At 41.3% G+C, this 14,185-nt stretch overlaps 1 protein-coding gene across 2 annotated transcripts in view; it reads right to left on the reverse strand.

Moving 5' to 3' along the window:
• The window catches only part of ME1 (malic enzyme 1), a 224,079-nt gene that overhangs the window by 45,668 nt on the left and 164,226 nt on the right, over positions 1-14,185 (reverse strand). For both annotated transcript variants that reach the window (XM_019537684.1, XM_019537683.1), the window contains 2 exons: positions 6,544-6,641; positions 4,299-4,412 (listed from right to left, as the gene is read on the reverse strand). In XM_019537684.1, coding sequence (XP_019393229.1) covers positions 4,299-4,412; positions 6,544-6,641 — 212 coding nt within the window. The remainder of the gene's footprint in view (positions 1-4,298; positions 4,413-6,543; positions 6,642-14,185) is intronic.

A 14,185-nucleotide genomic window follows, 5' to 3' on the forward strand; every position in this document is an offset into this window, starting at 1 on the left:
TAACAGGCCACAAGATCCCCCCTCAGCCTTCTCTTTTGGAGGCTGAACAGGTTCAGGTCCCGTAGCCTCTCCTCATAGGGCCTGCCCTGCTGTCTCCTGATCATGCGAGTGGCCCTCCTCTGGACTCTCTCCATGCTGTCCACATCTCTCGAAGTGTGACGCCCAGAACTGGGCTATTATTGACAAGTCGTTTTGACTGACCACTTCTAATAGGACAAACTAGAACTAGGGATCTACTGAACTGGAGGAGGTGGCCAGCCAATTTTGCAGGCAAATTGTTTGGCTAGTCACAGTTTTTGTAGGCTTACCATGGTAGACCCCCCATGCCTCTCATTACCTGAGGGGCCCCAGTGGCTCCGCCCCTCCAAACAGATTGCCAGATGGCCCAAAACTGCAGCTTAATTACCTTGATTGAACCTGGGGAAGCCATTAATCCATGTGTTACTAAGTATGAATTAATGACTTCCTTCCCCAGGGTAATTAAGCTGCAGTTTCAGGTCACCTCCAAGCAAGTGGATGCACCAGGCTCTACAGAGCCCTGGCCTGGTTCCTTGCCAGCAGTGGGTCCATGCACACCTTGGGGCCGATGGTAGAGAAGGAGCTGGAGCTGCGCTGCTCTCGGCCCCTTCTCTGCCATTAGCTGCGAGGCACGCGTGCACCCACCACCATCAAGGAGTGAGCCAGAGCTCCGTGAAACCCAATGTAGCTGCTTTCAGCCTCCTGGCTGCCTGCCACAGGTGTCCTGGGCCTGGGCAAACCTCTGCCGGAGGCTGCTGGCCCTGCGCTGCTTGCAGCAGGCAGTGAGCAGCCTGCAAGCAGCGGGCAGCCTGCAAGCAGCTACACTGGACTCCTGCAAGCAGCTGCCTGCCATAGCCAACCTGGCCATGCAGCCCAGGCTCCTTGCAGCCTCCCTGCCTCCTGCTGTGAACAATCTCTCCCCTCCCCTTTCCTCTCCCAATATTGCAGGGCTTCCCTCTGCTTGCTAGTAAGGGGGGGTTTTGTTTTTTTAGCGAGCCCACCATTTTTCATGGGAAATGCCTGATTTTGTGTTTTCTGTGAAAATCAGTCATACTTTCAGTAGGTCCCTAATTATAACAAACGACCTTTGTGTACATTTCTTTTCTGGGATGCATTTGGCAACCATACGTTAAAATAATAAACTTAAGAAACTCAGTCTATTTAATCAATCTAAGAAATATTAACAGGTGACCTGCTTAAGATCTATAACATACATGAGGAAGAGATTTTGGCAGCAAAGTTGTCTTTAATTTACCAGAAAAGCCATGAACCAGATGATGAAAAGATAACGTTAGATGAATTGGACTCAAAATAAGATGCATTAAAAAAACAAGGAAAAATGCTTAATTATGGGGAAAATATAGCTATGGACAATATGTATTCTCTCCACCAGTTGAAATATTTAGATCAAAATGTGATACCTTCTGAAAGGTGCATTATTGCTCCATGGATATTATGAGCTTGATTCAGAATTACTGGGTAAGGTTCTATTGCTTGTTTAAAGGAGGTCAGGCTACATGATCATAATAGTCTGCTTTAGCCTTAAAACTGGCAAACTTATTCAGATACTGAGGACTATCCTCCTCCCTCCTCAGTCATTCCCGTCACTTTGAGAAACACATTTACCATCACGCTGCTGACCTTTTACCTTAAACTGAATGCCGTTTTGACCAGTTCTAATATGGAAGCATTTCCATCTCCTCAGGAACTCCTAAAATATGAATCAAGGACTTCTCTTATCTCAGTCTCCAATTTCAGCTTCCACCTTATGCCCTCACCCCTCTTTTTTGATTGCACTTTTAAGAAACCTGCAAAACTTCAGACAAATTAAACCCTGTAATGCTTTACTTTAATTAATCAAAGCCAAACAATGTCCAAGCCTATCTCAATAAAAAGTACTGCTTCTCTATTACTGGTCAGAGAAAATAAAACCAATACTGTGAGCCAGGGAACACAGACTGCTGGAATGGTCTGTTTGGCCATGTTTTGTGACTACAGTTTTCCAGCAACTGACATACAAGTATTAAGAGATGGAAGCCCTACTTCTTTATCTTTTGTTATTCTTTTCTCCCTTCTTTGCATACATTCATCTAACGGGGGGTGGGGGGGATTTTAATGGACTCCCAAGCTGAAGCATATCTCCCCCAAGGCTACTTCAAGGACATGCACTGAAGTATTATCACATGCTGCTCCAACTGGGTGTGACCAAGGCCTAGCCAGATAGATTTGTACTAAAGTGGGTAGTCCTAAAATATTCTAAGTGTCTACAGTTGGGTCTCTAAGCTCTGACTCACTTAATGACTTGTGCTTTGAGACCTTCCAGAACAGCTTGGGGAGGTCAAAAAAACTTGCTTGCTTGCAGCAACATCTAGGCACAAATCCCACAACAAACTAAACAGTGATCAACCCTAATCTATCTCAGACAGCAGTTATTATGTCTGGCCATCATGAACATGTTATGAACATACTCAGGGCAGTCCCTGAATCTATTGGGCTCCTTCTCAGACTCCAAAAAGAGATGCAATGTAACAAGAGAAGAACAAAAGGAACTGTGCGAGACACCTTCTTTTGTCCTACACAACAAAAAATTTGTTTGACTTCAAAAAATATTAGAGAGGAAAGGATATAACTGAGTCATGGAAAACACTGACAGTAGAAGAAAACATTGTCACAACAGCTCAGCTGTTTCGCAGATCAGCAACAACTGCAGGAGGTGTAAGGGAGCAATCAAAGGAGTTGGTTAAGAAATAATAGAGGCTGCTGTTCTACTTTAGCTGGGATAAATATGCATGAACATCTGCTACGTAATTTAACTCTTACACACTTTTGAGGCTATGACAGTTTTCATCGGTGTCAGCCTTTTTCTTTGAGACTACTTGACTGATTTTGGTCAAATCACTGCTGTTCTATTTATCAGCTTCTTGTCCATATCATGCAGAAAATATTGTGAATATTTTTAACGGGTCAGTCTTATGAAACAGCCTCTATTTTTTGTCAGCCACTTAAGACAAACAAGGCTCCAATAATTAACCGTTGTAAAATAGTTTGAGGTTCTTAGAAGAAAGGCAAAAGAGGCAGAAAAGTATGACCCCCTTACTTGAACACAGTAATTCCAAAACAAAATAAAAATCTGCACTGTAGTCGACAGATAGCATTAGGTATTATGATGCTTTTCTGCTCCATCAGGTCCTCTCTGTGTATATTATAGATAACCTTTAAATATTTACACTTTTACTTCTGTGATGCTCTAATGTCATTACTGCAGCAGAGTGAACAATGCTGTAGCAGCTCAGTTTAATATAATGGATCACAGTCGGCTGTGTATGTTTTACAAGTTCAACACAGAACAGATGCAGTTGATGCCCATTACAAAATAAACAGAAGAATTCAGAAAGGAAAAGGAAAAGCTATTGCATGGCACAATTAATTCAAATTCAAAAAGCATCATGAACGTTCACATGAAAAAGGTGAAAAGTGAAGTTAATTGAGCTCTTGTACATTTCTTCTAAGTAGCTCACAAGCTATTAAATACATAACCACCTTTTAAAACATGCAGGCTTCTTTATTTTGGCCCATGGAATGTATATGTTTCTTTATTTTGGCATGTGGCAGAAATGAGGTAAGAGTGACTGATGAAGTCTCTCAGCAACTTCAAATTCTTGACCACTGTTGATAGCACTGCAAACCGCAACATCTGTGACATGAGCTTTATCACTATGCATGAAAGCTATTTGAGACAGAATTGCTAAGTTCATACAAACTTCTAAGGTATCTGCAACAACATCAGGAAAATATTATTGTTCATATCATGTCAGCATTTTTTCACTTAAAAAAATATTTCTCTCCGAGTATCCTGCCAGAAGCAGAGTGTGCACTCACAAACACAAATGCTTCTGCTATTAAAAACATACAGATAATCACATTTACATGAGAAATATTAAAAACCACAAGCTGAACATTTCTCTCCCTTTTCAATTTAAGTGAACTGCTTTAAAATCCACATAATACAAAATGTGCCAGAAGCAGTCATCTTTGCTGGATATTACACGAAGACTATAGACCCAATCAGATTCCTATCAAAGTCACCTGGCAGTTCTGCGCTTGATTTTAATACAAGCAGGACAAGCCACATATTTATTTATCTAGAACAAAGGACTTTTAGATACTGAGAGAAAGAAAGAGAGAGCATGCACACTAAATAGCTTAATCATATCCATAAAAAGGCTTCTGCCTCTAAAACAGACCAATGAGAGTTTATAGTAATGAGAAAGCTGCATTACCTTAACTATTAATCCTTTTGAGTCAACCATCCATATCTTTTTGATAGCTTCATCTTCAGCTGTCCCTTCTTTTTGCATAGCCATAATAATAAGATTTGCTATTCCCAAGGCAGCCTTAAAAAGGAGGGAAAGAGCATTAATACAAGGCATTGGAAGAGAAACAAAAACATACTAATTTTTCATTGATTACTTTAACTAAACCTATTAATATCACTGACAGTTAAATTGAACAATGATGTTTTCATAAAGTAAACCAGCAGAAAATGCATTCTTTTCAGTGCTTCGATACTGTGGGTATAGGCACTATATAGAACTTTGTTTACCTTGTCATTATTAGATCATTTAAGTTTGTTGCAACATTTATTCCACAATCAGTAGGGACCTACTCAATTTGCAATTTCATGGATTTCACAGAAATCATGAAATTGGGCACTGCCCATGAAATCTGCAAAAAAAACCAACAACCCCAAACTTACTAAAAATAAATGCTGGCTTCACACTGGGAGCCAGCAGTCCTCATGGCTGCTGCAACCCTGCTGTGCATCCCACCAGGAGGGAATGGGGAGCCACTGGTGCAAAGGGGAGCAGCCAAGATAGTGGCTGACCAAGAGGGCTGCTGGCCACAAGGCCTCCTCCTTCCACCACTCAGCGCAGGGCCACGTGACAGACAGCCCTCTTGACCAACCAGTGAAAAGGGCCAGGGGCTGCATGACAGACAGGGCTCTCAACCAATCAGCATCAAGGAGTGGAGCCATCAGGGCCCTTCAGCCAATCAGAGTCATGGGTGTGGGCCTGCCATGATAAACCTATGAAAATGGTGGCCAGCCTGCAAAATTGTCCACCCGTGTCCTTGATTTCAGTTGGTCCCTAACAATCACGTCAGGATGCAACAGGACATTTTCACATTGACAGATTTTAATTTTGGGGTATATATTGTATTTCAAAAAACTAACACACAAACACTGAATCTTAGAAAATAAAATAGTCTCAAGGGTTTTAGATTGTAAATCTCTTTAAAACACCCATAAAGAAGGAACATTTTCTCTTACCCACTAATAATGTATTCAGTAATTGTTGACTGATCTTGGCTACTCCCTGCCCCCCCACTCCCATCCACTTTTTAATTATTTGTCCAAATGCATATTATTTGTACAGGATTCTAGTATCTTTCTTTTCACTAATCATACATAAAAAAAAACACCACACAATTTTGGCTGTCAACCCAATATAAACAGTTTTATTCTTGTTCTTCATTATGAAGTTTCACTGATAATCAAATAAGGCCCCACTTTTCCTGTCTAGCAGCAATTTATATTAATTTTTTTCTTTATAAATGTACAAATGTAGTCCAAATGGACTCTGGAGGGCATAAACTGTACCTTTCATTGTGTCTGTACAGTACCATACACACTGGTAATAATAAACAAATACTAATGAATATTTAACAGATGTTTCAGTCTGCTGAATATGGAGCAAAATGGAAGGCAGGTATTTTGCATATCATGCATCACTGATACAGCTCTTCCTGCAAACTGTGAGCCAAATTTGGGGAGTATTGATCAGTTTTTATTAAATCAATTTTCATTAATTTACATTAAAATTAGCACTCTACATTGAACTATAGGATTTACAAAGCACATGACTGCATTAGTGTACTGAATCTATATAACTTACTTGAGGGCTCATCAAAAAATGGCAGTTAACAATAATACAGGAAAGTGACCATTATATTCACACAGTGCACAATGTAGTAGCTTCAATTGCAAATACAGTGTAAGGCTTACTGTAACTCAGAAAAACTTATGACAAAGGCTTGGGTCAGGAGCCTGTATGTACCAAAAAGAACTTGAAAAACAGCTTTTTCAGTAATCTTAAAAGCATCTATCTTGCTATCGGGAATATAGAGGTTTCTGTCATAAACAAAACTGATAGCAATGAAAACAGTGTTTTTCTGTTAGCCCCATTACCCCCCCCTTTTTTTGGACAAACTTCCTCAACTTTGAGATAATGAGCTAGATTAATAGTAGCTAAAACCTGAAGTTTTAATATGGGATTATGATTTCCCTGAATCATCCTATGAAAAGCATCCTGTGATGCGAATGTGGGGAAGTCCAATGAAGTACACTTGGCAAACTGTACTTGCAGGCTGTGGACCACTGTAGAAATTTACCATTTACTCTGGAACAGACATGTAACAACTACAAAAAAAAACTACACAGAAGGTTTCCTCAAGTCTAACAGATACCTCTCCAGCTCCTTGGAATAGTATTGTGTGATCCGACAGCTTGTTCTCAGTGATACGTAGAGCTGCAAGGAGACCTGCAACAGCTACAGCTGCGGTTCCTAAAATACAAAATGAATTTCTTTTACTACTTATGATATGGAACAGCATTAAGTAGAAGTTCTCAAAGCTTCAACATACTCATTTAGCAAAGAAGACTGATGGGACGAAAGTTGGTTTGCTTTGTTTTTATTCAGTCAAATACATGTAAAGTCAGTAAGAAAAGCTTCAGAATCAAATCAAATAAAAAGGTTGCTAGTCTTGATTCTGCCATAAGCCACGTTCACATACACTCTGTTTCGTCAGCACATGACATCCAGACAGTTCTCATCAGGCCTGATCTGTAATGGATAATGGAAATGGAAAGTGGTAAATGGAAAATTTCCACTGACAGGATGTATACTAAATAGGATGAAGAGTCCATAGATCCTTTGGATGCAATGAATATGCAACATGAAAGACATATTTTTATACCACATGTGCAAGCTTAGAATCTTTTAGCCAATGTGTGAGCATCCCCAACTCAGTGATACAGAATAGCAGAGTAAAGATATCTGCACCATAAGAAATGAGGACAGATGGTGAGACCATGTGGGAAAAACCTTGAAGAAACCCAGTTACTTTAATTTTAAGCTAAGGATCTCATACTCTTTCAAACATCTACCCATATAGATCCTACCAAAGGTGACTGATTACTAGAGAAGTGCTAAGCTTCAATAGTGCAATCCCATGTGGCTGTCACATAAACCTCAGGTCATATAATGGAAGGTGGCCCTGTGTGCCCATGTAGGGTCCCTCACTGATTAATGGGTCTACCCTAACTGAATCTATTGCAGGACTGGGGCCTAATCTTTTCTGTGCTTGTACTAAGTAATGCAGAATTCAAAATTAATAGGACTTAAGGGAATACTATAGCTCCCAGGACTGAACCCCTTATATCAGGAGTGTCAAAGATATGGCCTGCAGGCCAGATCCAACCTATGAAGCTGTGCTATCTGGCCTGTGGGACCAGGAATTCAGGGGCGGAGCCTGCAACTGAATTCTACCATGTGGAGTCGTGTTGGGGATGTGTGTTGGTGTTGGAGAGATGAGCAATGGCTGCATTAACCCCTGCCATCAGAGAGTGGTCCAGATCCAGCCTGCAAGGGCATCATGGTCCAGATCTGGCCTGGGGAGGCCAAGGGAGTTTGACACACCTGCCTTATATGGTATACTTTTTAACATGAAGGCTTTGTCTCTTATTTGTTTTTTTAAACATAATGTACACCTACAGTATTATAAAACCAAGTAGGCACTAGCAAAAATAAGAAAATGATAACATTTTTCAGGAATTCATCCATGTTCTTTCTTGTCTCAAAGATAATGTTAATATCTAGCATGCTATCATTTACCCTACTGCAGTTGAAGCCATTGCTGTTGGATGTTTTGGGTTGTTTATTTTTGTTGGGGGGGGTGGCATTCAGAAATGCTTAGAATAAAAAACACATCAGTATTATTATCTCTTATGAATCAGGGCTTATTAAGCAAAACTATTCAGGAACTGAGGATTTCAAAATCCTAAGATCTGGACACTGATTTAGAGTTTCTGTAGCTTAACCCACAAACTAAAACACCTTAAAAGCCAGCATGTATGACAGAGCCCAATCCTGTCATGCATATCCTGTGAGATGGTATTGGTGAGTTGAGCCCTCAAAGATCCTCACAAAGTACTATCAACACCTGGCAGGCTAACACGCCAAACAAGATATCAAGATATATTGAACAGATATGGAGATTTGTTGTCTGAAATAAATGGGATGACACTTGGTATGGAACAATCAAATGCACAAATACAAAATGAGGAATGTGTTAGGCTGCACTGGAGAAAAGAATCTGAGGATTATGGTGGACACCGAGGTAAGCAGGAATCAACAATATGCTATTGTTGCAAAAAGAGCAAGTAGCATATTGGGATGTATGATGAGGAGTGTTGCATGCAACTCACGAGAAGTGATTCTTGTACTCTATTCAGCACTGTCGAGGGCTTCCCTGGAGCATTTTGTCCAGTTTTGGGCACCATACTTTATTTTTTAAAAAGACAGACAAGTTGGCATGAGTCCAAAGGACAGCAAAAAAGTGATTTCATAGATTTTATAGAGGTCTAGAAATATAACAAGAAGAAAAGCTGGAAGAACTGGAACTATTCAGTCTGGAAAAGAAAAAACGGGGATTTAATTAGTCTTCAGACACAAAAAGAGTTGTTATTAAAAGGATGCTGTTTAATTGTTTGTGCTCAAAGGAGATCAGAAAAAAGTCAGTCTTGAATTGCAAAAAGGGAAATTTAGATGAGATAACAGGAAGAACTTTCTAGCTGTGAGAGTGGGTAAGCACTGCAACAGATTTCCCAGAGAGATTGTGGAATCTCTGCCACTGGAAATGTTTTAGTGCGGTTTGGACAAACATTTGTGTGAGATCATTTAGACAGAGATGATCCTGCCCTGACCAAGGGTTAGACTAGATGACCTCCTGAGATCCCTTTTCTGAGAGCCCTATTTTTCTATGATTGTATTTGAAAACATGTGTGCCCTCATTCTCTTTACATTTGATTGTATTTCATAAATCTAACAGCCATTTTAAATCATTTTTATTTTTTCAAGGAAAAGTACTACATTCTAATACGAACCAGAAAACTGGGAGAGAAACAATATGCTTTTAAATGCAGCTTAAAATGGAGCCAACAATAATGTTGTTAAAAAGGGTTTCTCATTTCTCAGTCTCTATAAATACTCTAAGGCATTTAAAGGGGCATTAGACAAATCTCTATATAAACCCACGGCTCAGCAAAACCCCAAATAACCCCCACCCTCCACACCAAAACAATTGCTTAAAATTACTTATTTGGACACTTAAAACTATATATAAACTACAGTCCAGTGATTGAATATGGCTTTTCTGTTGCCTGCCTCTCGTCCAAAGCAAAAATCAAACCAAGCCTTCTTGCCTGGCAAGTACCAGGCTGGTAGAAACCAAAAAACAGAAAGAAAATCAAAGAGAGCAAAATCCTTTCCAAGTTTCTCCCATCACTCTATTCAGTGGGTCCCCGACAGCTCTCAGTGCAAGGTTTTTTTGGATACCAAAGATTTCTTTCCTCTTCTATTTTGGGCAGTAGGGGCCACCAGATTCTGGGGACTACCTTGGCTGTACAAAAGCTTTGTTGTGTATGGTGGGGCTGGGGAACACGTTGCCTTGTGCCTGGGACTGCTGACCTGGTCACCAGAAAAAAGAAAAAGCAGTCCCAGGTCTGTACTAGCTGAGACCCAGTTTCTTAGAGCTGCCAGAGGTCATTATTACAGCCTGGGATTGGCCAAAAGTTGTGATAATGATGGCCCTATGCCACCAAGAGGAAGCCAGTCAAGCCATTCTCCATGCTTCTTTGCAACATCAGGAATACACAGAAGCATCTGAGCAAGAGCTGGCTCAAGCAGCTGTGAGAACAGGGTAATGATGTAACGGCATTTTGGAATGCTGGAGAATATTTATCAGCAAGACTGACACACTGCTGCCAACTCCCTTAGAGATGCACAAAGTTTCAAAACAATAATATGTACTACACCTGTGCCAATTCCATTTATTAACTTCTAGTACATGGCCTGTGGACCAGATATGGCCTGCAGAGCTGCTCTGTCCAGCCAACTAGACCACTAGCATGGCCAGGGGAAGGGGCCTGCCAGAGAATCTGGGGCCTTCAGGTGTCAGTGGACATAGCGATCACGGGCCCAGTTTCCCCCCCAGCTATTTTGCCAGTCTGCACTGCCATGGCCTTACCTTCCCAGTTGCCAGCCCCCACCATATGCCCAAGGCTGGAGCCAGAGCTGCCAGCACAGCCCAGGATATACAGCCACAATAGCGGCAGCTCCAGCTCCACCATGGGGCACACAGCGGGGGCTGGAGCTGCTGCTGCTACATGCTCTAGGCACAGAGCTGCTGCGACTGCCACAGCTTCCTTGCATCCTAGGTTCAATCTGGCGTGCAAAGAGCTCCATAATCTGGATCTGGCCCACAGCACAAGGCATTTGCCACCCCTGTTCTAATGTAACTCATTTTTGCCATATCCCATCTTTTAAATGAAAAAGGAGGCTCTTTTTAAAACCATATAATTATAATGAAGATCAGTCATACTTAGTTCTATGTACTGGGTATTTACATGTATTTGGACAGTACAATTAATTATCTTCAGATTTCCAATTAAGATGGCACAAAAATAAGTGCAACTGCAGTAATGTCCTTTGATCTGAGCTGCTGTGTTTCTCATGAATTAATTAACTTTATAAAATGATGCAAAAGGTATTTCATGTCTGTTTTTGGCAGTCATTTTTATCTAAATAATAACGGCCCAGTTTCATTAGGGTAACCTGCTCACTATCACTGTTTATTGATGGCAGTAACTGTCATCACCCCTTTTCAGTAGTTTGCTTTAGTTTTGCTTCAGGAAAGGGGGGAAAATGTCAGTGTGAATAGCAGATCTGTTTAACCAGAACTGCTCTGACCTATGGCACGACCTTAAATTTCACCCTGAATATTGACTGCAGTTTATGAAAAGACCATCAAAATATAAACTGTACTGTGAAGTGCCAAAGCATAACCAGACCTTGTGACTACTACAAAATATAACCTGAATCATACTGCAGTTGTGTATCACCACATATCTATCAACAAGTTAAGAACATGAGTCAAAGATACACTGGAAAAGCAAACCGGACGTTCTCCAATAATATTCATTTGACAACTGGGTTCACTACCCACAAAACTCTAAAAGAATAATCTCTGAAAATTTAACAGACAATAACATCTTGTCATATTTCATGTAAGCAGCTGTGAAAGTTAACATGCTGAAACAGTTTTCTAATCAGGAAGAAGATCCCTTTGCTAAAATGCTAACACCCTTGAACAATATGGGTGTGAAATTTGACAGGGAATCATATTTAACATTTATTTTCTGTCCAACTTTCTGCCATTCTTATTATCATCAATGCAGACCTTGGCCAGCAGTATGTTAGCTTATGTTTATTTTACGATGAAGTCTAGAGACTGAAGTACTACTGAGTTAGGGTCTTACAAACACTTAATGAAAAATGCCTTCCTTAAACAGCTTAAATTCCATGCTACAACGACACACAATACGTAAGTAAAAAATAAACAAACAGATTTATTGTTACTGTTTTCATTTTGATTAGGAGAAATTAAAAAGCCTTCTGGTTTTGATATCCTTCAATTATTCATATTGCACAAATAAAGTACATATATGGCAGCACAATATTTCTGTATGTTGGATTATGGGGTTAACATCTCAACATAAAACATTAGTCTTATCTAACTCTCCCATTATTGCCAACTATAGGATGGAAAAGATTTAAGGGACAGAAGAGAGGCCCCTAACTTCTCTTAAGTCCTACTGAAGAGGAGAGAAAAAGGAGAAAAGACCCTATCCAAAGAGTAAGATCTTTGGGTAGGAAGAAAAATTCAATGCCTGAGTTTTTTTTTTTTTAATGAGAATATCATATCAAAAGGCCGTCCCTGAATTCTTAGAATGCCTAAAACAAAAAACCAACACTCCCAATCTAGGTCCTGACTACAACGGCAAATTGGTAGTTTTTATCTCCTCCTTCCCATCTCAGCTTCTTCACTGACCAATCTGCTCCCCCATGCTGGTAGTTGCTGCTTCCCTCCCCCAGTTAGTAGGTAATAGAAATTCTCAGGGAGTATGCCACCCATTCCTACTCCTTCTGCAGCAGTAGTTGAATGGACTATCACAGCATAGCCACTAATAGTCTTAAGACATTAAAACTGTTTTTAAATCCAAATTTTATTTCCAATGGGAACCACTACTCTTCAGATGGTTTCTTTTGTACACAACTGTGTTCATCTGGGGTCTGAAACATGCTCCTGTGTCACTTAGCACAGCTAAAGCCCTGAAAAATGGCAGATGCACATAATTTTATGAGTACTCTCGTCTATTGGGATTTGAGATGCTTTCTCTTTCCACCCCTGGCAAAAGAGAGATTGTTAGAAGGTTTATGGCACAGAAGTCCAGATTTGCTGCCCCACTGCTGTACTTTCATGGTTCAAAAGAGTGAAAAATTTCTGCTCTAGAGCCTTCTTTAAAAAAATCAGCTATTTGTCATGAGCTTTAGTTCCTTTAACATCTAACTTTATAGATGTGAACTTGACTATGGATTGGGATTTTTTAAACTGAGTTAATTAAACAGTTTCCTTTATGAAGCTTCCTAAGTCAAAGGCGGGCAACCTTGTACAAGTCGAAGGTTGGAACAATCTGGCTCCAGTCCAGCATGGGCCAGGTGGCTTCCATAGCACATCAGCAGTGGGGGACTTTCCTTGTGTCCACACTGGGGCCCTGCAACTGGGAGATGTACCTGTAACACCACCGCTTCTCCCAGACCCAGCTGTGGCACAGGTGTAGGTTTCATCTAGTATGGAGCTATATCAGGACTAGGCATCTGCAAATGGAGTGTGTATTGCTGCTGTTTCTCCCATCTTCCCCTCTCCCCCTGCACTCCCCTCCCCTCCAGCTGTACCATGGGCACAGCTCCCCGCTAGCTAGAAGCTGCACCTGCACCACAGCTTGGGGAAGTGGAGGAAGTGGTAGTAACATGGATGCAATTTGCAGATACCTGGTCCCAACACAGCTCCCCACCTGCTTGAAGCTGCACCTGTGCTGCAGCCAGGAGCAGGGTGCTGGGAGAAGTGGGGGTGGCATAAGCAAAGCGTCTCAGCCCCAGTACAGGAGTTGGCAAAGCCCCTTGCTGCTAATGTGCTCCCAGAACCACCTGGCCCATGTCAGACTAGAGCTGGGAGGGCAGGGAGAAGCAGCAGCAGCACAGGCACTGCTAGGAGCTGTCCAAACCCAGCACAGGTCCTCAGTGCCTGGCCCCGGTGTAGTCATAGGCATGAACACAGGCAAAGCCCTGCAGCTTTTCAGGCTGCTGCTTTAAGTGGGTTCATTCTGACTGAAGATCTAGTCTGCAGCTTTCTTGCTTCAGCCTGCATTATACAATAATACAGAGCCGTGTTCTGAAACAACTTAATATAACATCTAATATGATTATTTATGGTGTTGAGTGACCTTTTCAAAATGGTATTCTCACAGCTGCTATCTAGTGTATACTAAAAGCATGGACACATGTAACATTTACACCAGTTAAAGCAGAGCATAGAAGCCTGTTAAACTGGTTTAAAGCTTCCTTGAATGGTCAAAAGCATACCTGGAAAACTAAGTGCTCTTTTAAACTGGTTCACTGAACCAGTTCAGTGTTATATGTAGGCTACAGACAGACATTAAAAAAAACCTGAGCCTGAACTGATTCAATCTTTGCAGGTTAGTCTAACCTGGCTAGACTGAACTGGTTTGTAACCAAACAGCCATTCTCTCTGGACTGAGGAAATTCAGGCACATGGGCAGGCTAGAAGCTGAGGGGCACTAGAACAGCCCTCCGTTCCTTCTACAGTGCTGAGCTGAGGGGGGCATGGCCAGGGCCTAGCAGGACCTCTGATTAGGGAGGTCTGCCTGCACCATCCAAGGCTTTTCCCTGCTGGCTGCTGAAAGGGTGGG

This window comes from Crocodylus porosus, unplaced genomic scaffold (genome assembly GCF_001723895.1).
Source record: "Crocodylus porosus isolate Cpor-Errol unplaced genomic scaffold, CroPor_comp1, whole genome shotgun sequence".
Lineage (NCBI taxonomy): Eukaryota > Metazoa > Chordata > Crocodylia > Crocodylidae > Crocodylus > Crocodylus porosus.